The sequence below is a fragment of the Ursus maritimus genome, unplaced genomic scaffold (genome assembly GCF_017311325.1).
Source record: "Ursus maritimus isolate PB19 unplaced genomic scaffold, ASM1731132v1 scaffold_34, whole genome shotgun sequence".
Classification (NCBI taxonomy): Eukaryota; Metazoa; Chordata; class Mammalia; order Carnivora; family Ursidae; genus Ursus; species Ursus maritimus.
This window is the reverse complement of record NW_024426008.1, coordinates 11,862,265-11,886,351: the sequence shown is the minus strand read 5'-3', so window position 1 is coordinate 11,886,351 and position 24,087 is coordinate 11,862,265. Positions and strand designations below refer to the sequence as shown.

General features: G+C 40.6%; 1 protein-coding gene across 1 annotated transcript in view; it reads right to left on the bottom strand.

Moving 5' to 3' along the window:
* The window catches only part of PRUNE2 (prune homolog 2 with BCH domain), a 227,190-nt gene that overhangs the window by 156,341 nt on the left and 46,762 nt on the right, over positions 1 to 24,087 (bottom strand). The window contains exons 6-7 of the mRNA XM_040620128.1: positions 11,655 to 11,807; positions 8,609 to 8,703 (exon numbers count right to left, since the gene is read on the bottom strand). Of these exons, the coding sequence (XP_040476062.1) occupies positions 8,609 to 8,703; positions 11,655 to 11,807 (248 nt within the window). The remainder of the gene's footprint in view (positions 1 to 8,608; positions 8,704 to 11,654; positions 11,808 to 24,087) is intronic.

The window sequence follows — 24,087 nt, the reverse complement described above, 5'->3', positions numbered from 1 at the left end:
ACATTTTAAGTTAGGTCACAGAAATTGCAGCTGCCGCCTGACTCTCTCAGAAAGCTCGCTCCTGTGGCAAGTCTCTCTCAGAGTCATGCTGGGACAAACCCAAGCCAGGTGACGGTCACAACTGAGCTCACACTTAACCGCCATCTGACTGTTCACCACGTGAGAAACCCCATGCAAGCACTGCCCAGCTGAACCCAATAAACCCATAGACTAGAAGAAATACTAATATCTTATTTCAAGCCTCCAGGTTCTTGGAATGGCTCGCGACACAGCAGCACATAACTGGAACACCGTTTCACTGTGAGGAGGAGGCGAGGAGAGGGGAGCCAACTGGACCCAATGCACCATGATGTCAGGAATTCTGGCTCAGGGTATTGCAGTCCTGTTTTGTTCCATGCTCTTGGTACAAAAGCAGGTACAAGGACATGTTGGGGTGGGGGTGAGAACAAAATGTAATAAAAAGGGGGGGATGGTAATGAATCATACACATCCACCTTTGCCTATAAATCTGCATCTTACAAAGCCACTCTCCGCTAGAGACACAGAAAGTAAAATGCCATCAGGTGGGGGCACTGACCCTACCTTGTCGATTCACTACCAATCAACCATATTTGGGCTTCCTGGAATGGCATGGAGTTCCTTCCACAGCTTGCTCACTTTCTGCACAGAGCCAAATAACCATTTTTGAGGCTAGCATCACTTACATTCCCCTCAGCCTTCCATCTTATCTCATTATCTCATTCTCGCTGCACAGTTGCCCAGGGAAGTCAGTGGGGATTTCTGGGCCCCAAGGAGAGGTTTACCCTCGGGGCAGGCTCTGTGTTTTCTCTACCTCACGTCCCATTCCCTCCATGTAAATGCATTTTTGTCAGTGTTAACAGGAGAGAAAGACAGAGGTCCAGGGCACCACCCTATGCCCAAAAAAGCACAGTGCGTAGTGAGTAACTTTATAATCTTTAAAGTTTGGGTCACTGTTTATCTCATTCCTGCAGCAAAATGATTGCTAGAAAAACTGTACTGAGGTATTTTGTACCATTTAGGGAAATAAATACAGAGAAGTATGGCTAGCTGGGTTAAGTTTTGTGAATCTTTTAAGTCCACTTGAAATTGGCCAATAGGTAAAAGAGAGAAAAGTTGTCACCGAAACATCAACTTGGCTCCAACTCAATCCCAACCGTAGATATGTAACGGGAACTCCGTCATAAGGCACTTCTGGGTAGGCTGGTTTTGCAGGCTTTCTTTGGTGTCTTGGAAATATTTTTGGCCATCTGCAAAAGGAGCTACCTACATACAAATTGTAAGGATTCTAAATATAAGATTTAGCTGCTTAGAACATTTTGTTTCAAAGACAAAGTGTTGCTGCCACTGAGATGATAAGCCATTCTTTAAATAAGGATTTCTTTTTTTAAAAAGGTTTTTATTTATTTGAGAGAGTGAGCGAGCACGAGTGGGGCGGGGGGCAGAGGGAGAGGAAGAAGCAGACTCCCCACTGAGCAGGGAGGACGACCAAGGCTCAGTTCCAGGACCTGGGATCACAACCTGGGCCAAAGGCAGACACTTACCTGACTGTGCCACCCATGAACCATTCAATGGAGCTCAAAAGGCGTGCAAGTCTACTTTTGTGGTTCTATCTTCATGTTTTTATCCTGCCGCTGTCCTCAAGAAGCTATGCGTTATTAGGTCTAAATGTATATTCCAGATGCCTCAGACACACTGATTATTAAATTCATACCATGAAAGTTACCTGTGTTTGGCATTTGCTTTGAATCCCTTTGGAGCCTTGAGCCAGGTATGAGCTGAGAACTCCTAAGACCTCAACTACTCAGAGCTTTGGTTATTTGGAGTAAGTATAGTGCTCAAAAGTAATACTGTTTCATTTCAATGAAGGATCTCTACCATTAAATTCTTTTTCACCAACTGATTAGGCTGCTCTCCATTTGGAATAGCGATTTGAAACAAGTTGTTTATCACAGCAAGGCAAACCAGAATACTCGTATCCTTGAATTCTTGAGTCAGGCTGAGAAGAAACATCACACTTCTTTCCTGCATACATGATATGTCCTACCCAGTCTCTTGTTCCATAATCGTTGTTCCTATTACTTGTATATACTTGATTTATTTACCAAATCTCCTCTGGGTTAGAGACTGAGAATTACTTTCACTACGAATACTTCAAAGTTAAATTTTACAGATCAAAACTGAAATGATTTTTAAAAGAAGTAAAGACATGAAGGTATAGAGGAAGGGGGCTTGGTATGAGGAGTAAGGGAAAAGGAGAATTCAACCACGGACTGCTTGGGGAGGTCTAGGCTCTCTGACACCCCAAGTTTAGGGCAATCACTGACTCTAGATGACTCATTAGTGAAGCCCTGGATGGGCCTCAAGACTACAACGAGTCTTGCCCTTGGGTACCATGTCCTGTAGTGAAGATAGCAGTGGAGCAGGACAAACATGGCTTTTAGCTCTGCCTCTACATTAGATAAATGTTTTCATCTTTCTAGATTCCAGTGTTCTCACCCCCAAAAGATTGTGCCAGAGACTGGCTAATATTCTTCAAAGTGATTCTTCTTCTTGGGCACATAGCTAGATCCTACAGCTAGAAGGGACCACATGACAGAGCCAATGAGAGGTGAGCCAAAGTGATGGATGCTACATCCAGACCAGATCCATGAAACCTCCCACTGCGGCTCTCCACGCNCTTCCCCATCCCAGTGATAGGACGGAGGTGTCCACAGGCATCTTAGGAGACGCAATGTTGAACATGGTCTCAGAATCGCCCGTGGCCACTGGACCAGGAACACCAAAGTGGATCACTACACGAGCAAAACGGAACAACTTTGGTGTTGAGTCTCTGAGAGCTGGGGTTTATCTGTTACAGCTGCTACAGCTACCTTAACCTGTGCAGGGGTGACCACAGCACCCTTGCCTCACGGGCTTTCTGGGAAGATTAAATGAGATGATGCTTGCAAGTCCTCACTCTACAGTCTGGCACACAGTGAGTGCTCAACATTAAACGTGAACTCTTTAGCAAGAAGGAGGTGGCCGGCCCGGACTCACGAGGAGGGACTTATGACCCGAAAACCTGGAGGAGAGGTTCCATATGTGTTTCCACTGGTTGGCTAGTTGGCTTTGAAAAATCATCTACCATATTCTTCACAATAATACACTAATCAAAAATCATCTACGCTCCCCCCAAATATTCCCACTGCACATTCCACGACACAACAAGGTAGGTAAATATTCTAGTGGTACTTCCATCTTGATTTCCAAAAACTCTCAAGCTCCAACAATGAGAAATCACATATGGTGCTTAAAATTGGTAAACCAGATTTCGGACTGCTTTGCTCAGTCTTAAAGCACAGGTTACAGTGGTTCAATGATGCTTCATCGTGCCCTGAGGAAACGTTCCCTTTTGTTTGGGAAGTTTAGCAGTGATCTGGGCATTCATTCTGCTCTGTGCTCTGAGTGCTGAGGGAAAATGTTGGTATTTTTCCCTCTGCAGTGTTCCAAGGTGCAGCTTGGCTGGTAATCTCTACAGGGCAGAATGAGTCAGCGGTCTGAGTCACTTTACCAGAATGCATCCCATGTGTTCTATGCCAGGTTTCAAATAGCAGAGTGTCTGGTCATGAGGAGGCCTGGGGCTGAGAGCACAGCGGAGCCCCAGAGAGAAAACAAGCCTGAACACTTCCCTCAGACTCCAGCTCCCAATAAAGGAGACAACATCTCAAGAGTAGAAAATCCCCACTGTTCCTCATTGAAATAAAAACATGTGGAAGCATAATGAGGTACTACATATGTTGGCTAATTGAATTTAAATAAAATAAAAATAAAAAAATGTGTGGAAGCAACAGATGAAATGTGCTTAGCAGGCAACCGATTCAGTCAGTCTTGCACGTTTTATTCACTTAAATTGTCTGGAAAATTACTGCTTTTATAAATAGTCTATGTTATGGGTTGAATTGTGCCCCCCCACAATGTGTATTTTTACTGAAGTCCTAACTTCCGGTACGTCAGAATGTGACCTTATTCGGACACAGGGTTGCTGCAGATATAATAAAGATGAGGTCACTGGGGATGGCCTGAATCCAGTATGACTGGTGTCCACACAAAAAGGGCACATTTGGTCACCGAGACAAGGAGAGAGGAAAGATGATGTGAACATGAAAGCAGAGATGGAAATGACACTTCTACCAGCCCAGCAATGCCAAAGACACCAGCAAACCACCAGGAGCTGGGTGAGAGGCATGGAAGAGACTCGCGACCCTCAGGAGGAAGCCCTGATGCCAGCTCGTGAACTTCTTGCCTCCAGAATTGTGAGACACTAAATTTCTGTTGTTTACGTCACTCCATTTGTGCCATTTTTTTATGACAGCCTGAGCAAACTGATACAGTAAAAATGCCGGAATGAATCCTAACGTCAGGATCATAACAGGGAGTAATCAAGTCTGATGCCTGCTGATGGTCCTTCCTGAGGAAAGACGCTAATGACTCACAGCTTTTGGGAGATGCTTAAAGTAGGTGTAATCATATTGGATGTTAGCAAGGGAACCATTAATGTGGTTAACCTCAGTTGCTGTGGTGGTATCTCACTGGAATGGAAAGATCTGCCCCTTCCCCTTAAGGGGTATACTAGGGTACACTAGGGTATACTAGGCCCACGATGTATAATCAGCACTTCATTTCTGGTAAAAGAACGCAGGCAAAGTTGGTCCCAGTGAAGCATATGCTTTCACAACCATAAATGCTTTTCTTTTCTTTTCTTTTCTGATTGAGGCTGTATTACTTTTCATTTTTATACTTTCTAGTTTTTAATATGGATTTAGGTTTTGGCGACCTTTATTTCCCTCTACTGGTTCTGCTGCTAAAATGCAGGATTGGAAGCTGCATGTGTGTTGAGCATAACATAACATAGAGACTTGTCCAATCGCTAGGTTGTACACCTGAAACTCATGGAAACTTGTGTGTCAATGACACTTCAATAGAAAACAAAATGAAGGATTGGAAACCTGCGTTTCTCTTGGTAATCAAATTGGCAAGCAATGGAAAGGGCCCAAAAGGATCAGGTACAATGATAATTGATGGAGTGAATTGCAGCATGTGGTGTGTATGCCCCACAAGATGTGTGCTATATTTGGACTCAGAACAACCTGGAGGCCACGTGAAATGAGAAACAGCAGTGCCATCTCCATGGTCCTAGCTTCCAAGTCCTCTCTGTAAGAAGGGCTACCCTCTGACCAGCCACTTTTTATTTATTGCTCCTCAAAGTCACATTCATTCTGACCTCATATGGAGCAAAGTACTGAAACTCTGCATTATTATAATTATTTGCTTTCTGTGGTAGATCTTTCAACAGCATCTGCAAACTTGATTAGATTACAACTCTTCTTTATGATATATACTACCATGAACATGAGAGAGAAAGGGTTTAGTAGCTTTCTTCTTACACCATAGAAGGCCACAGTTAACCCATCTGTCAAAGCAGTGGTCTCTACCTCCTAAACCAGTGATTCCTTCTGTGTATATCACAAGGACACAGATTCTTCTGATTTTCTCAATACTTTCACCTCCCAAAATTAATTGGGTCATCAGTCAAATAAAGGCTATGACACATACGGCTGTGAACCTGCAGCATTTCGAAGGACCACTGAAAATTTAAAGAATCCTTTCCCCCATTTCCCTGACATGTCACAGAACTTCCAGTAGATTCCTTCCAGTAACAACTATTGTGCCTGATCTACTTTCGAACAGCTGGATAAGTAGTTACTATTTACAAATATGTGGACCATATTTGATCTCTATGATCTCAGCCTTCAGACATAGTTATCTGGGGAAAAAATTGATTAGGAGGGAACAAAGTAGATTGTCTTGGATGCCCAGCTAGGTGGCTTCGCTTCCTTAGCTCTTTATTTAAATTGAAAAGGAAATAAAAATCAGATATCACAGGGACAAATTGCAAACAGCAATATGTACTAAGAATTTCTATTTACTGAGCATCTATTATATACCCAGCATTGTGCCAGGAAATGAAAGGGAGACAGAAGTCAAAGATACCAGGGCCCCTGGGTGCCTCAGTAGGTTAAGCGTCCAACTCTTGATTTTGGCTCAGGTCATTATCTCAGGGTCATGAGATGAAGCCTCATGTCAGGTTCCCCACTAGGTATGGAGTCTGCTTAAGATTCTCTCTCTCTCTCCCTTTCCTTCTGCCACCCCTCACACCATGCTCTCACTCTTTCTTAAAAAAAAAAAGTCAAGAATACCATCATTATACTCAATTAACTTAAAATATTGCCTGTGATTAAATAAATACATAAAACAAGCTCAAAATTAATGGAAATGATGGTAACAACTTCAGTCCTAAGTTGGTCCTTGAGACTAAACTTTGCAAGAGTTCATAGGATGGTTATAAACAATGAAGAATTTATAAAAGTCATCATGAAGCAGCTAGGTCTTGACATGCATTGGAGGACAAATGAGACTTAGATAAACTTATGGGAACTAAAAATATTTCTTTGAGAATCTATCTAGATTTAAAAGTGTTTAGACAGCTGTTTCAAAACACACAAAATAAGATTGTGGGGATTCCATCATTATTTTAAAAAGTGAAGTGCATGGGAACAGGATAGGAAGGCTGAAATAGGATCACATGTGAGTAGGGAGGAGAAAACACCACCTCACGGACACTCTGTGGAGAAAACCAAACTCTGCCCTTAACTGGGGGATTTTTCCAATGGACAGACTGAGTAAATAATGTGCATTTGCTCTTTCAAAGAAGTCACAGGATGTTACGAAGGAGTTACTTCCCCATTTTGCAGTCATCTTTACTATCCCCATTATGCACAAGTGAAAAGCCCTCATTCCACCGATTAGTATTTAATCTGTGTACCCTTCTTTACACGTACAAATGTCCTTCTTCCTCCTCCCAGAAGATCATATAGTTTTCCAAAGATGTAGTTAATTGCCTGATTAATTACTGGACTTCTATGTAAATTACTGTAAAGATGTAGATGATCATTTTATCACTTATTCAGCTTGACAAACATTTACAGTTTAACAATTCTGACAAAGTCATTCATTCATATACCCCTGTAATATAAAGGTACGTTAAAGCTATGGTAAGTTTGTAATAATAATAGCCTTAAAATAATCTGCTAACCACAGACAGTTCCCTAAGCAATTATAAGATGCTCTATGTTAATTTAAAAAGGAATTCCAAACAAGGCATTTAAAACCTAATAAGATGCCATTAAATGAAGGGAAACATGGGAGGGGGGAGAGGAGACAGAAAACCCTAAGGCTTGAACTAGGAGAAATGATTCTCTGAGCTACTGACCCTTGCAAGATCCATGTTTTCCTTGGATTTCTATACACAAAGCAGATTTCTAATTGAAGGTGATTATCTAGTTACTACATCCTAAATTGCATGTATTTCTTGTGTTGAGTCACATCAACATCTAATTATAGGGTGCATCTATCAATTTCAAAGTCCATAGGAACAGTTGTGTCAGTCTACCAACTACACACAATGAGAACTGCTCTATAGACTACGAGGCACATGTAACCACCAAATGTGATTCTCTCTAGTGACAACAGTCTGCCTCCTTGTACTCACATGGATCTATGACCTGAATTACCATGTCAATCAACTGGGAATACATTTTTCAAAGAAATTACAGAAAAATTTCTCTTTTCTTGCTTTGCTCTTGGGTTTTCTGAGGTATGGACACCCCCTGCATGCCTGTTATTCCCTAGAAATATACACATTGATATCGTCATCAACACCATGAGGAACGAGAAAAAGAATGGTGATACACAATTCTAAAAACCAAAAGATGAATTGCCATACGACAATTTTTATCTCCATAAATTTGAGAGCTCAGTGCCTCGACCAAGGCAATATAACAATAGTACAGAAAGATGCAGACTTCGGCATGGCACAAATGTGTTTCTGTAAAATATCATCCCCATTAGTTAGGTTAATTAAGATTAACATACAAGTCATTGAAAACCCCCAAAGTAGAAAAAAGATAATTTACCAAGGAAACACACAACGACAAGAGTAATATGCACCCTGAGTCATTCATTTAATAGATTGGAAGGAGAGTTTTATGAATACTTGAGCTGTCACCATTGATTACCAAAAATGACATGCATCCAAATAGCTTACAAGGGCCAAAGAACAACTCGTTTTCTTCGAAAAGTTCTATGGACGATGTGGGGTGGTGCACAGAAAAACTGGAAGTGAATCCAATCACATATATAATCATCGCTAGTAAACACACTATACAGATGCACACATACAAATGTGACTGTTTGTGTTTTAGGTTTTGTTTTACTGAGATGAATGAAATAGCACTCGCCTTGGGAATCCATGTTTGCCATTTTTCATTGACTTGGCACAATGGTTTCATCCAAAATAATAACCCACATTCTTAGTCCAATATATCATAAAGAAGCATTCAGAGCAAAAGACTAACACTGACTTATGCTGTAGAGAGTTGTATACCAGTTGCTCAGACTGCAGTTCTGTAAAATCTGTCATTGCCAAAAAAACCCCAACCAACCAACCAACCAAACGAACGAACAAACAAAAAACTATTTCTACCCTTACCTCGAGGGTCATGTTCACGGTACTAATGGCCACTTTTATTTCTCCATCTGACAGTTCCTTCAGATCTTTCAGCATTGTCCGTTCAATACTTAAACCTGTAGATGAGAGGGGAAAACATTATGTTACCCTTGGGGAACTGTTCTTGGTAATATCAAGGGATCATGTAAAGAATTCATCCTGTTAATTTCAATATCCCCCCTCCCCTGAGATCTCTTTTATCCGTAAACACATATGAAGGCAAAAATCACATTGGTGACAATATTTGTACCAGTTAGGTTCCCAGCAGGAAACAGAATTCACCCTTCATGATGAAAAAATAAGATTTTTGGCATGCCACTTACAGAGATGTGGTGAGAGTGAGAAAATGAATGAAGGATGGTGAGGCATCCAGACACTAGCAAAAGGACAAAGGAAAGAAACAGAAAGTAGAGGAGAGGGGCTGCCAGAAACTTAGCATCAAATCAGTAAGGAAACAAGGAAGAAATACTACAGCCTCTCTCTTCTCCTTCCCTTGAACTTCATGCCCCATGTGGTGCTAACTCTTCTCACTAACCAAACTGAGCCAGAAGCCACAGGACTCAAACATTCAGAAGTAAAAGCTTCTAGAGGCCCATAACAGACAAGGGCAGAGAATGGAATGGGGAGAGGTGGGCAAAGGAGGAAAACCTAGCGTTATTATGCAAAGTAGCTAAGTCATACCTCACGAGGCCAAAATTTGCTTTCAGGATGGATTTAGTTGAGGCCCCATATTTTCTAGTGTAACTTTACTCAAAATGCACTTTTTATTTAAAAAGTGAGTTTTTATTTATTTTTATTTATTTATGGGTTATACTTATAACCCATAAAACTAATCATGATTAAATTGGTCACCCTTGTAATAGACTTTAGCAATTGGAGCCACTGGATTCCTTAAATGATGGGAAGAGTAATCTGGAATGGCTGAATTATCCAGAACTGCATAGTTTGAGTCAGCCAACCAATGCGCTTCAATAAAATCTATCCCTGAAAAATAGGAAAAGGTCTGGCTTGACTTTTAACTCTCACCCTAGGATATTGTATGTGATTAGGCCTAACCTCTTGGGGGAGAAGACCCGTAATAAAGCCCAGTAGAGCACATACATCCTTCCCAGATGTATGTTAAGACACCAGAGTTGACTACTTTCCCTCCCAACTAGAACATTCTGTCAATCACAGCAGTGTGGGGAGGGAAACAGAGTACGAAATATTTTTCTTTGACTTCAAGACTGAAAGGCCACCATCAACTATACTGCAGCATAAAATGATTTATAGAATATACTGTGACATTAAAAGCTTGGTCTAGTTTTGGGGTGCCTGGGTGGTGCATTCGGTTAAGCACCTGACTCTTGGTTTTAGCTCAGGTCATGATCTCAGGGTCATGAGATCAAGCCCCACGTCAGGCTCTGCGCTCAGTGCAGAGTCTGCTTAAGACTCTCTGCCCCTCCCCCCGGCACTCTCTCTCTCTCTCTTTTTCTCTCAATTAAATAAATAAATTAAAAAAAAAAAAAAAGCTTGATCTAGGCTTGAAAGTGAATGACAAGGGGCGCCTGGGTGGCTCAGTCAGTTAAGTGTCTACGTTCAGCTCAGGTCATGATCCCAGGGTCCTGGGATCAAGCCCGGCATCAGGCTTCCTGCTCAGCAGAGCACCTGCTTCTCCCTCTCGCACTCCCCCTACTTTGTGTTCTCTCTCTCTGTTAAATAGATAAATAAAATTTATTTTTATAAAAAAAAGAAAGTAAATGACAAAATACACGTACATCCACACACGTACACTGGTAGCAGCTGCGTCGGTGCCCCACTCACTCTTGCTCAGATCTTGCCATCACAGTGTGCGCCAGCATCATGCCCATACACCAGCACCTGAGTCTCTTCCTGAGGCCTTTTTCTGGCCACCAGAGCCTCCTCTGGGGGAATTCACAGCTCCTGGGACCAAGTAGCCCTCAACAGTCCAGTGCAATGCTGGTAAATGTTGAACAATCAGCAACTAACCTGGTTTGTAATGTTTGCTCGTTTCTGTGGTGTCAATACTTCCACGGTGGTGGATTTCAAGCTGCCAACCCAACATCGCCCAACTAAAAAAAACTCCTGAAAATTTACCAACCAGCCCCTGGAGCTTGGATGGACAAATTTAACAACCTGCACCCTTTCGGGTGGGATAACACTGAGGTGCAATTTCACACTCTTTCCTTGGGTTCCCTAGCGGGATGAAGGCATGACTTCCCACACAGCTAACCTGCTTGATAGACCACGCCATCCCCCGTCAGTGTGCCCAGGGATCACCTGCCAAATAAGCTGCTTTGCTTCGGGCTCTGCCCCTGGGGGTTCCAAACTAAGGGAGAAAGCTACGTCTACGTCTGGGTTTCAGTCCTGGCCTGGTCACCTGCCAACTGTGTATGTGACGACAAGAAAGCAAAGCTGCCTCTCTGAGCCTCAGTGTTCAAATCTGGAAATTGGGGATAATAATAGCACCTGAACTCTCAGGGTTGCCACAAAGACTCAGTAAGATAATCCATGCCAAGGTATACCAGCAAAACTTGGTGTGTATCAGGCACTCTGTGAATTAGATCTATTTAGGATTATTATAAAACAATTAAGCCAGGAAACCCATTGTCTTGGTAAAGCTGAGATTGAGAGAATAATTTTATCTGCTTAGCTGTCTTCTTTCTTCTCTTTTCTTTCCTAAAATTAATTGATTTATGAAATCCCATTGTGCTTGACATTGCTCCTGCCATATTCTCAGAATAGAACCCACTCCGCACAGGGATTTCATGTAATGAGGCATCTGGGGTGCACATTAGACGCGTGAATTAACCATATATCCAGACACAAAGGCCTCAGAGGAGAGGCTGCATCAGCTGCCTGCTTCCAGGTGAGCCGACGTTATGTGCCTCGAAACCTGCCACGAGCACAAACAATAGGGAAGAAAAGGAAGACAACCTCAAATTCACTTTCTGGGCCCCGGCCACATGCCATCCCATAAACCTCCCCTACTCAGAGGCTGCGACAGAGCTGGGGGACAGTCACTCACCCTGAGCACTGAATTGGGTCTCCTGCAGGACGTTGATAATGTCCTCTCTTGGAGGCAAGCTAGGAAACTTGTCTTCCAGGATAGAGAGAATTTCTTCTTGCTTCTCTGAGATCTTCTCGGAGCCCATGGTCATCCACTTGAAAAGGATGCTACCTAAAAGGTATGAATGAAAATGGCCTTCAACTTTCCAGCCGCACCAGGAAAATAATGTTTTCTGGCCTCTCGATCTATACTTCGCCTTCCAACTTCTTCCCTGGACCAGAGGCCTCCACAGAGTAGCACTCAAGAGGCAGCTTTTAGAAACCCCTTCAGAAGGGGGAATGAAGCATGAGAGACTATGGACTCTGAGAAACAAACTGAGGGCTTCAGAGGGGAGGGGGTGTGGGAATGGGAGAGGCCGGTGATGGGTAGTAAGGAGGGCACGTATTGCATGGAGCACTGGGTGTTATACGCAACTAATGAATCATGGAACTTTATATCAAAAACCAGGGATGTACTGTATGGTGACTAACATAATATAATAAAAAAATATTATTACAAAAAAAAATAAAGTTTTCCTCATTAAAAAAAAAAGGGGGGGGTGCCTAGGTGGCACAGCGGTTAAGCGTCTGCCTTCAGCTCAGGGCGTGATCCCGGCGTTATGGGATCGAGCCCCACATCAGGCTCCTCCGCTATGAGCCTGCTTCTTCCTCTCCCACTCCCCCTGCTTGTGTTCCCTCTCTCGCTGGCTGTCTCTATCTCTGTCGAATAAATAAATAAATCTGAAAGAAAGAAAGAAAGAAAGAAAGAAAGAAAGAAAGAAAGAAAGAAACCCCTTCGGATACTGTCTGCCCTGCCTCTTTGTTCACCAGGTATTAACCTCCATACCTTGACTATAGCACTTTGTGGTACGAGTTTATGGATAAAGGAACAAAATGCATAGCTTTTCCCACACAAACATACAAAATGATATATGTTGCTTTACGATTTCAGAATGGAACTGAATGGCCAACTATTTTAAAATATTCAAATTTTTTAATATTTCCCTTTACTATTCCCTTTAAGAGACCACAGAGAAGACTGTTCCCGCTCATCACGGTATTGATTTCACGTAGGAACTTTTTCCTTTTAACAACGAAACGACTGCAAAGTCCCACTGTCCACAACAAAGCAATCTGACAAGGTCACCACCTGAAGCCCACTCTCTGTCTTCCAGGCACCACACACTGCTTTGACGTCACCACCATCTATTTATAAGAATTCACAAACTGGGTCTAAATTACAGACTTCGATTACAAAGTAATTTGCCGACATGAACGACCCACCTCTGACACACTCCTGGAATTTCTATGCACGATCGCATACCTTGAAAAGGAGGAGTTACCACCTGTCATATCCCCTTCCCCTGCCTCCTGATCCCAGGCTAACATGGAGCCATGGGGAAAGAAAAGTTTTGCTTAACGGTGAATGATTAAACTCTCTAAAAATCCCCACACCTATGGATTAATCAAGATGTCACCATCTCTCTGGTTTTTGTTCTGACCTTAATGATAGTCATGGGGGAGACAAAAGGAAGAGAGAGGTAGGAATGAAAAAGGAGAAATGATGTAGTGAGTGAGAGAAAACCATAGTATGCCATCTCAGCATCTATCCTAAAATCTACAGAACCTAGAGATTAGATCTACACTCACCATTAAACATCTTGAAAAACCTCATGCAAGTCATCTGGCCTGTTACCACTTGCCCATTTTAAAACAGAAATAATACTTTTTTCCCAGCTTATAAAGTTATATGGGGAATTAATGAATGTAAACATCAAAATAACAAGCAAATAATGCCTAATATATTTACAACATTCCTTCCTTCCTTCCTTCCTTCCTTCCTTCCTTCCTTCCTTCCTTCCTTCCTTCCTTCAGCAAAGAACTAGTAAGCACCTACTACAGGCCAGGCATTGTGCTAGGTGCTAATGATTCAAGACTGAAATAGAGATAGTCATGCCCCGTGAAGCTCAGAGTAGTTCAGGGGCTACAAACAAGTAAACGCAGATGATTTCTTTATTTGGGGGATAAGAAATAGCACTGGGAAAATACACAGCACTCCAGATCTAGGCCAGAACTTAGGAGTCAAAAAAAGTTTTGTAGAGAGAGTTAACTTTTGCTGAGACTTGAAGGATATCTTAAGGTGAAGGCAAAGTACGAAGATCCTGGGTCGGGTAGACCACGTGCAGAGACAGGGAGGTGGGAGAGGCTCTGGCCGCCTCACGGAACGGAAAGCAATTAATCAGAGCCAGGTAGTATGGTTTCAGAAAAAAAATGTTGGAAAATTTGGTTGGCGAGGTGGAGGGGCAAGGTCATGAAGGGCCTTACAAGCTGTCTTAAAGTTTGTCTTTTATATTCTAAAGGAAATAGAGCGGCATTAAAAATTTTGAAGCCATGAGCAGTGCCTTGCTGGCTCAGTCAGTGGAGTGTGTGACTCTTGATCTTGGAGTCATGAGTTTGAGCCCTATGTTGGCCCAGAATTTACTTAAAAAAAAAAAGAAAGAGTTTTCACTAGCGAGAGATAACGTGTTCACATTCATGTTTATAAGAATCCCTCCAGCTACCAGGCAGAGAATGAATTAGACAGGGCATATAGGGAGAATTAGAAAGCCATTTTACTTTTTTTAAAAAAAGACTTTATTTATTTATTTATTTATTTATTTATTTGAGAGAGAGAGAGAGAGCAAGCATGAGTGGGGGAGGGGAAGAGGCAGAGGGAGAAAGAGACTTTCTGCCGAACAGGGATCCTGATGTGGGACTCAGTCCCAGAACCCTGGGATCATGACACTTAACCTACTGAACCACCCAGGCATCCTAGAAAGTGGTTTTAGATGAGAAATAAGGAAGGCACAGTCAGCATGAGGAGAAGTGCACAGATTCGAGACAAATTATCATTTAAATGCATAGAGTAACCAACTGGATTCTGAGTATACCCTTCAGCCTGACAATTACTGACATAGAATCCAAAACATAAAGATGGTTTTTTCACTCTTTGTTAAGGCAATGGTGAATCTGAATTTCAAAAAAAAAACCTCATTTGCTTCTTGGGGCTCTGGCAAACTACCTGTACCAAGAACAAGGAGAAAAACTAGATTAAAAAAAAAAATCTGTGATGGTGTCAGACAGTTACACAGGTGACTATCTTAAAAGTTAAGAGCCCACATTTGGTGTGGTTTTTTCCTCTCTAGCTATTTGCTAATTCCTAAGTTGTAGCCAACGAGATAAGAACGTTCACAGATCTAATAATCATTTCACAGGAATAGTAAGACAAAAATTAGAGTGTAGGGATCTATCTACAGAAAAGGAGTGTTGGTTAAATAACCCAGGTTTTGAGGGGAGGCCCCTGGAGAGTTTATACCCTGGGATAGAGGTTGGAGAACTATGGTCTGCAGGTAAATCTGACCCACTGCCAGATGTTATAAATAAAGTTTTATTGGAATACAACCACACTTATTAATATTGCTTATGGATATTTTTGTGTTTGTAGTTGCAACAGAGACCAGTAGGTCTGCAAAGCCTAAAATATTTATTACCTGACCATATACAAATAGTTTGCTGAGTCTGCCATAGCAGAAGGATGAAGCGAAAATAGATTAGTCTTCACGATGACTGAAATCCTGATTTGAATCAGCTCAAACACAAAATAGATTAAGTTTATCTGATACTCTCCTAACTGCCTTTGAGGTGCAAAAGTAAATCCTCTCTAAAGCAAAAGACTCTCATCAACCACAGACTCCTCATCTCTATATTTTTCATGTATGTTATTCAGCAATCAATAAAAAATTGCCAGACATTAAAAAAATATGAACAAATGACTGAAAACTCGGGGCGGGGGGGGCGGAAACTCATGAGACAAAGAATGGAAATGGAACTAGAGGGGATTTTAAAAAAATAGCTGGAGAATTAAGGTAGAGAGAATGTATAAATAAAATATTCAAAAGGAATTTTTTTAACTGTAAATTTAATAATTGAATTTAAGACTCAAAAAATGTGTTTAACAACAGATTAGATGAGGAGAAGATGAGTAAATTGGAAAATATGTCAGAAGAAAGTATCCATACTGAACTATCCATACTGAAGTATGGAAAGAAAAAAGGGAGTTAAAATATAGAAAAATATAGAAACGAGCATAAGGGGGGGCGCCTGGGTGGCACAGCGGTTAAGCGTCTGCCTTCGGCTCAGGGCATGATCCCAGCAGTATGGGATCGAGCCCCACATCAGACTCTTCCTCTATGAGCCTGCTTCTTCCTCTCCCACTCCCCCTGCTTGTGTTCCCTCTCTCGCTGGCTGTCTCTATCTCTGTCAAATAAATAAATAAAATCTTTAAAAAAAAAAAAAAGAAACGAGCATAAGGGACCCAGGGAACATGGAGAAAAGGTCTAACATTCATGCAATGGGAGTTTCCCTTGGAGAGGAAAGAAAATGGGACTGAAATTATATTTTAAAAGGCAACAGCCAATCACCTTTCAAAATTAGTGAAAGCTATCACCCTACCATTCACGTTAAACTAGGAAACCAAATCAGGATAAATGCAAAGAAAAAGACCTCTAGGCACATGACACTAAAACTGCTAAAAATTACAGAGAATAAACATTTTAAATCAATCAGAGAAAAAGGAGCATGGCTGTCAAAGGAACAACAATAAAACTGAGGGCTGACCTCATCAAAAATGATGACAGTCAGAAGACAATGGAATTATCTTCAAAGTGCAGATATAAGTGCTGATCTAAACTTCTCTACTGAGTGAACACATGCAAAATGAAGACATCTCCACAGAAATAAACTGAAACTGTGTGTCAAGAGAAAACCCACACTAAAATCAATAGTAAAAGAAGAAGAAAACTGCTATAGATGGAAGGAAAAAAAGACACTGGAGAATGTGAATATGTGGACAAGAAGAAATCAATATTAGCTGTATAAAACTATTACAGTAACTTTTTAAAAAAAGATTTATTCATTTATTTTAGTGGGAAGGGGCCGAGGCAATGTAATTCACCATATTAATAGAAGAAACAAATCATATGATCACCTGAGGAGATGTCAAGTAGTAAAACTACGTCATAAAATCCAGGATTGAATCATCGTATAAAATCTCAGCCACGTGGAAATAGAACATAACTTCCTTAATTGGATGAAGGGCATTTATGAAAACCAAATAAAGAAAGCAAACCTTGTACTGAACTGTGAAGTACTGAAAACCTTCCACCTCAAATCAGGGGTGACACAGAGACGCCTACTCTCACCGTTTCACTGTGAACCCAGCCAGAGCAATGAGGCAAGAAAAAGAAGTAAGAGGTATAAGGAAAGGAAAAGGAGATATAAAACCCGTCTTTTCTCATAGACAGTACGCTTGTGTATATAAAAACTCAAAAGAACTCTAAATGAGGGGCGCCTGTGTAGCTCAGTCCATCAAGCATCTGCCTTCAGCTTGAGTCATGATCTCAGAGTCCTGGGATTGAGCCCCGTGTCGGGCTCTCTGCTCAGGAGGGAGTCGGCTTCTCCCTCTCTCTCTTGCTCTCGCTCTCAAATAAATTTTTTTTTTTTTAAAAAGAGCCTATAAATGAGCTTAACATAGTAAGTAAATTTAGCAAGGTTGCATGATAGAAGTTTAATAATACAAAATCTGTATTTCTGAAAATAATCACAATTACAAAATTGAATTTAAAAATTAAAAAAAAAAACCTGTAATAGCATCAAAATGTAAGATCCTTAGGAATAAATTTCACAAAAATGTGCCTGGTTTACTGTCAAACCAAGAATCTAATTTCTTTGATTTAGGGATCTTAGTTTTAAAATACATAAAATAGAAAAGCAGTGTTCAGAAATTAATCTGACACTGCACTAAACAGAGTCTTACAGAATAAGTCAATGAAAGAGACTTCCAACACTGATTTATGATTGTGACTTGACAATTTGAAAGATGATGTACTGATATAAGTGGGAAAAAATAACTCAAAAAGATGCTCACCATACTCCCAGTTGTTTTTACTGCAAAAGAATGGCCATGGCCCAACTTTATTCAATGATTCATCTGAAGCAAATTTTTCTACTTCACATTAGCTATATACTTAGTTGTTTTTACTGCATAAGAATGGCCATGGCCCAACTTTATTCAATGATTCATCTGAAGCAAATTTTTCTACTTCACATTAGCTATATACTTAGTTAAATATCAATATCAGGATATATAGCAGCCAAAGGCACCTCCTGGCAAAATTAAAGCTGTTTTTGGAATAAGAGTTGATTTAACTTCCAGCAAATTCTGCAGAACTACAAAAAATATTTAAGTCCATACACATGTATCCAACAATGTCCTGGCTATTCATGGGCCAGGGGGAATTAACAAGAAGCAACAAAGAAAGCAATTACAATAAAACTGTAACAAACATTTCATTCCATTAGAAAAAAATCAACCACAATGTTCTTTGTTCAAAAGAATGGCAAAGTGAAGGACCTCTTGCCAAAAGCAATTGCAGTACATTAATATTAAACATGATCTAATGAAGTCAGAAGTTGTTTGGGGAAAACATTCACCACAGTAAAGGCATATTCTGCATGATAAATTCTTAGCAGAAAAGAAGGGATTTAAACCTCTTTCCTTCTTTCACTTGGGATTGATTCTTTTTTTCACCCTGAAACAAATAAATAAATAAATAAAAGAATGAATAATGGGCGGGGTGGGGGAAGGAGAAGGAAGGAGAAAAAAAGATCGAAAATAGAACAGCTCACATTTTTGCCTGAAAAGGGATAAAAAAAGAAGCATATTACTCAAGTGCTTAATAATCTTATACATTTAAAACGTCTGAATTAAGAATAAGGCTCATCTTGGCAGGGCATAAGAACTCTGAGGTTGAGAAACTGTTCTGGTTTTATATCTAGCAAAAAATTAAGTAAATAAATAATAAGTAATCTCTTTCCTCTACCCCCAACACAGATTGTCCCTCTTCCTCAGTGAAACAGGATGGATGAAATTCTCTTTGGACTTTGTAACCATTTCGGGAGACAGATGATTCACTGGGAGAAATGATTCCCTCTTTGGGCAGGAGAGGGAGAAAAAAAAAAAAAAAAGCAAGAAAAAAATCTGGCACTGCTCCTTTCCCATTTGACCTCCTTAAAAGGATCTTTTTTGAAGCCGTTAATCCAGGCTACTAAAATAACAAGCAACTATTCTTTATTAAAGTTCAAATGGAACTGCCAATAGAAAGGAGAGAGTGTGTTTCTTAAAAACCTAGGGCATAGGTTTTCTACGCCCTAAGCGATGAACAATTGCCATTGCTTGTTTCACTATTCATAATTGTGGCTCTGTGAAGGCCTTCTACAAATAAATGTGACAGGCCTTTCTGGGGAAGTGTGGTTTTAATGGAAACCCGACTGGTAATCAGTGGCTGCAACTTCCTCGTTGCCAGCTGGTTCCCAGAAGCACACACACACACACACACACACACACGCACACACATGCGTGCCTGCACCAAATCCCCAATGCGATGATTCAGCAATTTAATGGACCTTAAATTTGGCAATAGTCCTGTAGTGCACACCTCTGGGGAAATTAAAGAACACAGGTTGAGGATTCTGGCGGGTTCATAATCGTTTGCTTTTGGCAAAAACTCAGGGCAAAACCAAACACCAACTTTAGGCCACTCTGACTGTCTACGGTGACTTTTAAACAGGTGCAGGTTGCAGCCTGTCTGAAAATGATAACAAAAGGATCGCAGAAGCGTAGAGTAGGAAGGGGAAAAAAAGAGCAGGAAGAGAGGAAAAGGAAATGCAGAAGAGGAGAAAGAAAATAAAGAAAAAAGAACCACGACAGCAAAAACAGACGTGGGGGAAGGGAAAGAAATAAAAAGACATTTCCAAAAATCAGGGTCGTTTACCATCCCGTCCGAACGAACACATGCTCTTCTTAGACAAATAATTAGAAAGTCATCTATGGAAGTAAGTCTGCTTCTTTCCAGATGAACGTGATGCTAATAATCTGGATCTTGAAATTCCAAGTTTGAAGTATGTCTTATTAAAAGACCACAGCAAGACCTAGCTTTTGTCAGATGTATTAATTGAAGGAAATGCAAACTACATGGACCTCATTAAATCCCCTGCACGGTCTGAACACACACTGGCTATGAGTGAGTCACCTGTTGACATTTACCCGTGACTGTCCTGCTGCGGCCCAGAGGGCACAGGGACAAGGGAGATTATTAGAGAAACACAGCAGGTTATTTCTACCCTGGCAACACAATGCCTACTTCTAATTGGTATATAAATGATTTTTAACAACATCCGTAATATCCAGGTTCTACCTCAATATTTGAATATGATACTCTCCCACAAGACAAACAGCAATATATATCTACAGCTTTCTGTGTAAGACTACAAAAGACTCCAGCATGATTGAATTTAAAGATTTATTTCCTGTATTGAGAGAAAAATAGCAACATGGAGAGAAAAGAAATTTAGAACAGAAAATCAGATTCCTACACTGGGTGTTATATGCAAATAATGAATCATGGAACATTGCATCAAAAACTGGGGATATACTGAATGGTGACTAATATAATAAAATAAAAATTATTAAAAAAAAAAAGAAAATCAGATTCCTAGACTAACAACAGTGAAGTTGATTAAAACACCACCGCTGCCCTGATTGACTGGGGAGTGGGAAATATCTGACACATTGCACTCAGTTCCTGCATAAACTGTTACTACAGACGTTGGAGGATGTCTATGACATTATCAGGGGTATTTTCCAGAAGACTGATGCGAGGGAAAAAATACTTTAGACTTAGATTTTTTTAAAGAAGGAACTGGGCTATGTATTTGTTTTAGTAATGATATATATATTACAATGTATTTGTTTTTTATTTTTTCAGTGGCTCCAGGAGGCTCATATGCCACGTTTTGGATTGAATACTATTTTTACTCCTTCAATATTCTTATTCTATCTTGATCTTATACCTTTCTTGACACATTTTTGTTTTTCCTGACTCTGACTTTTTTCCCCTGTTTTATTATATTTGCAAGCATTTTTGTAAACCACTTCATATACTCTATGTGAGAAGGACATGAATAATAAACAGATAAATGATAGATGATTGACTTATGCAAACAGATACTACATATATTTATTTATTTAAAGATTTTATTTATTTAGAGAGAGAGAGAGCATGTGTGTACAGAGGGGAAGGGCAGAGAGAGAGAAAGAGAGAGAAAGGATCTCAAGCAGACTCCATTATGAGCACAGAGACCATCACGGGTTTAGATCTCAGGATCCCAAGATCATGACCCCCGCTGAAATCAAGAGTTGGATGCTCGACCAACAAGCCACCCAGGTGCCCCAGACTATATTTAATATAAATGCAGACTTCTCATAACAATGAGAATATAACTATATGATTCTATTTACATAATATTCAAAACAGGCAAAACCAATCCATGGTATTATGGGGTACAGACAAGGGGTAGTAAAAGTATAAAGGAAGGCAAGGAAGTGTGTGCCATAAAAAGCAGACTGGTTACCTTCAGTTAAGGAGAAACTGAGTAGTGATGAGAAGGGTCACAATGAGGTCTTCTCGGTCTATTTCTTTACCCGGGTAATTGTTAAAAAGATGTTCCTTTTGTGATAATTCGCTGAGCTTTGTATTTATGTTTTGTCTTGTTTTGTGTATGTGTATTATACTCCATGAAAGGTTTAAAATTATATATACAGGGGCGCCTGGGTGGCTCAGTCAGTTAAGCATCTGCCTTCGGCTCAGGTCATGATCTCAGGGTTTGAGATCGAGCCCTGCACCGGGCTCCCTGCTCAGCAGGGAGTCTGCTTCTCCCTCTCCCCTTCCCTCTGCTTGTGCTCTCTTTCACTTGAGCTCTTTCTCTATCTCAAATAAATAAATAAATAAAATCTTTTAAAAAGTATATATACAATTATGTCTATGTATATATATATAGAGAGAGAGAGAGAGACAGAGAGAGAGAGAGAGAGACAACCAAAAGATGAAAATAAAAACAAAGGCTTGCAAAATAACAGAACAAATTCTACTAGGATTTCTAAAAGCTAAAAAAATAAAAATAAGAAGAGGGTTTATTACTGCAAAGAACAATGTCCAAATTCTGGACATTAAGAATGTTGGAGGGATGGGCAGGGATGAAATGGATAATCTCATTTCACAGAACTAACTAAATCAACACCGTCATAAAAATAGAAGGTATATACACAATTGTGCATAATCCATCTTATGACTGTGTTTATTGAGGGCCTCCTATGTGGCACGCACTGTTCCAGACACCAGAGACATGTCAGCGGAGCAGTGAACAAAACAGAGAAGGTCTGCTTTCTCGTGAAGCTTGCATTCTGGAGTGAAAGAGCAAAAGGAAGGAAGAAAGTTGCGACAGACATAAAGGTAATTAGATAGAAATAAGCATTCCAGAAGGAAGGGGCATCTTATGTAGATCCTTAAGAGTGGAAAGAGTTTGGCATATCTGGAAGACCGAAGGGCCCCATCCCTGGAACACTCAAAGGGAAAAGATAGGGAGGAATACATGACATGTCAGGGCAGGCAAGGAAGAGGTCATATTGTAGATTGGGTGCTTGGGGACGGTGCCTGGATTTTGAATGCGATGGATTTTAAGCAGGAGATTGACACGACTGATTTATACCTTTAAAAGGCCATTCTGACTACCTCATGAACAATAGCTTTTATGGAGGGAAGAGGGCAACACTCAGGCGGCCATTGCATTAGTTGGAAGAGACAGAATGGCAGCTTCAAGAGCATCACCAGTAGTGATCACAGGAGTGTGGACAGATTCACGTTACACTGTAGATGGAAAGTCAGCAGGACTGGCTGACAGATCAATGTGGGAGGAAAGGAAATAGAAAGAATCATCTTAGATTGTGGCTGGAGGAAACAGTAGTGGTTGGCAGTGCCTTCTACTGACATGGCAAAGCTGAGATAAAGCAGCTTTGGAGGCACAGGGGACTAAAGGGGTTCATTCCAGCCACGGTTAGGTGGTGGTGTTAGTTAGACATGCATGTGAAGATGTCACATGGGCACTGCAGACGAACCTGGAATATGCTAAAGAGAGATCTACAATCTCAGAATGAAATGAGGCCACTTAAGGATAGTATATAGACAGGAAACAGACTCTTAACTACAGAGAACCAACTGAAGGTTACCAGAAGGGAGGGCGCAGGGGATGGGGGAAGTAAGGGGATGGGGATTAAGGAGTGCACCTGTCGTGGGGAGCACTGGGTGATGTATGGAAGTGTTGAATTATTCTATTGTACACCTGAAACTAATATTATACTGTATGTTAACTAAGCTGGAATTTAAATAAAAACTTAAAAAAAAAAAGAATAGCATATAGAAAAAAATGTCCCAGGATGAAAGTAGACAGCACTGTAATACTCAGAAGTTGAACAGGGGAGAAGGAGCTAACCAAGCAAGACTAAGGAAGAATAGGCCCAAACTCTCACACATGAGGGAACACACTGAAAATTACCCTTTTTTCCCCCCAGCATAGTGGCTAGGAGGCATACTGAGGGTCCTTTCCAGGGACTGAGGGGATCAATGGCCCACTTGAAATCCATTTACAGCACACCAGTGTGCCTCAGCATGACGTGTTCTAGGATATGACCACGGGAATGAAAGGCAAAGAACAATCAAATTGATTAAGTACTTTGTTCATAGTAAATTCAGGGTTTGGGGGTACAAAGTTCATAATAATATATCCCCCAAAGAGATCTAATTAAGACACTTTAAAAAAACTCTTCCAAGTCTCAGCCATAAATATTTAGTCTCACGACATCTGGAAACAGACATTTTTCAAAATTCTTTGTGGCAAGCATGTGCATAGAAATTTTATTTTCCTTCAAGATCTAGAAAAATGCATAAATACACTCTAGAATTGTGTGTCAAATTAATGATTATTTTGAACACCCCAAAACATAAAATAACATACCTGTTTATAGAGAAAGCTCTTCGGACAGAGAACTATCCATGTTATGAAAATAAGGAATGTTAAAATTATTTACAGGCACGTCCAAAGCCTCCCATTTGGTTTGGTGTTAATACATGATTGGAAAACTATGAAATCTAATGTTGAGTTTAGTGAATATTGAAAAATTCGACTTGATTCCTTTCTGATACCTACTAAAGATTTAGGAACACTTATTTATTTATTTATTATAATTATTTTTTCAGATTTAATTAACCATCTGAGAGAGAGAGAGAGAGCAAGGAGGAGGCGAGAGGCAGAGGCAGAAGAAGTGGGAGAAGCAGACTCCCTGCTGAGCAGGGAACCCGACAAGACGAGGGGCTTGATCCCAGGACCCTGGGATCATGACCTGAGCCGAAGTCAAACTTCCTGGGACGCCTAAGTGGTTCAGTTGGTTAAGGGTCTGCCTTCGGCTCAGGTTATGATCCCAG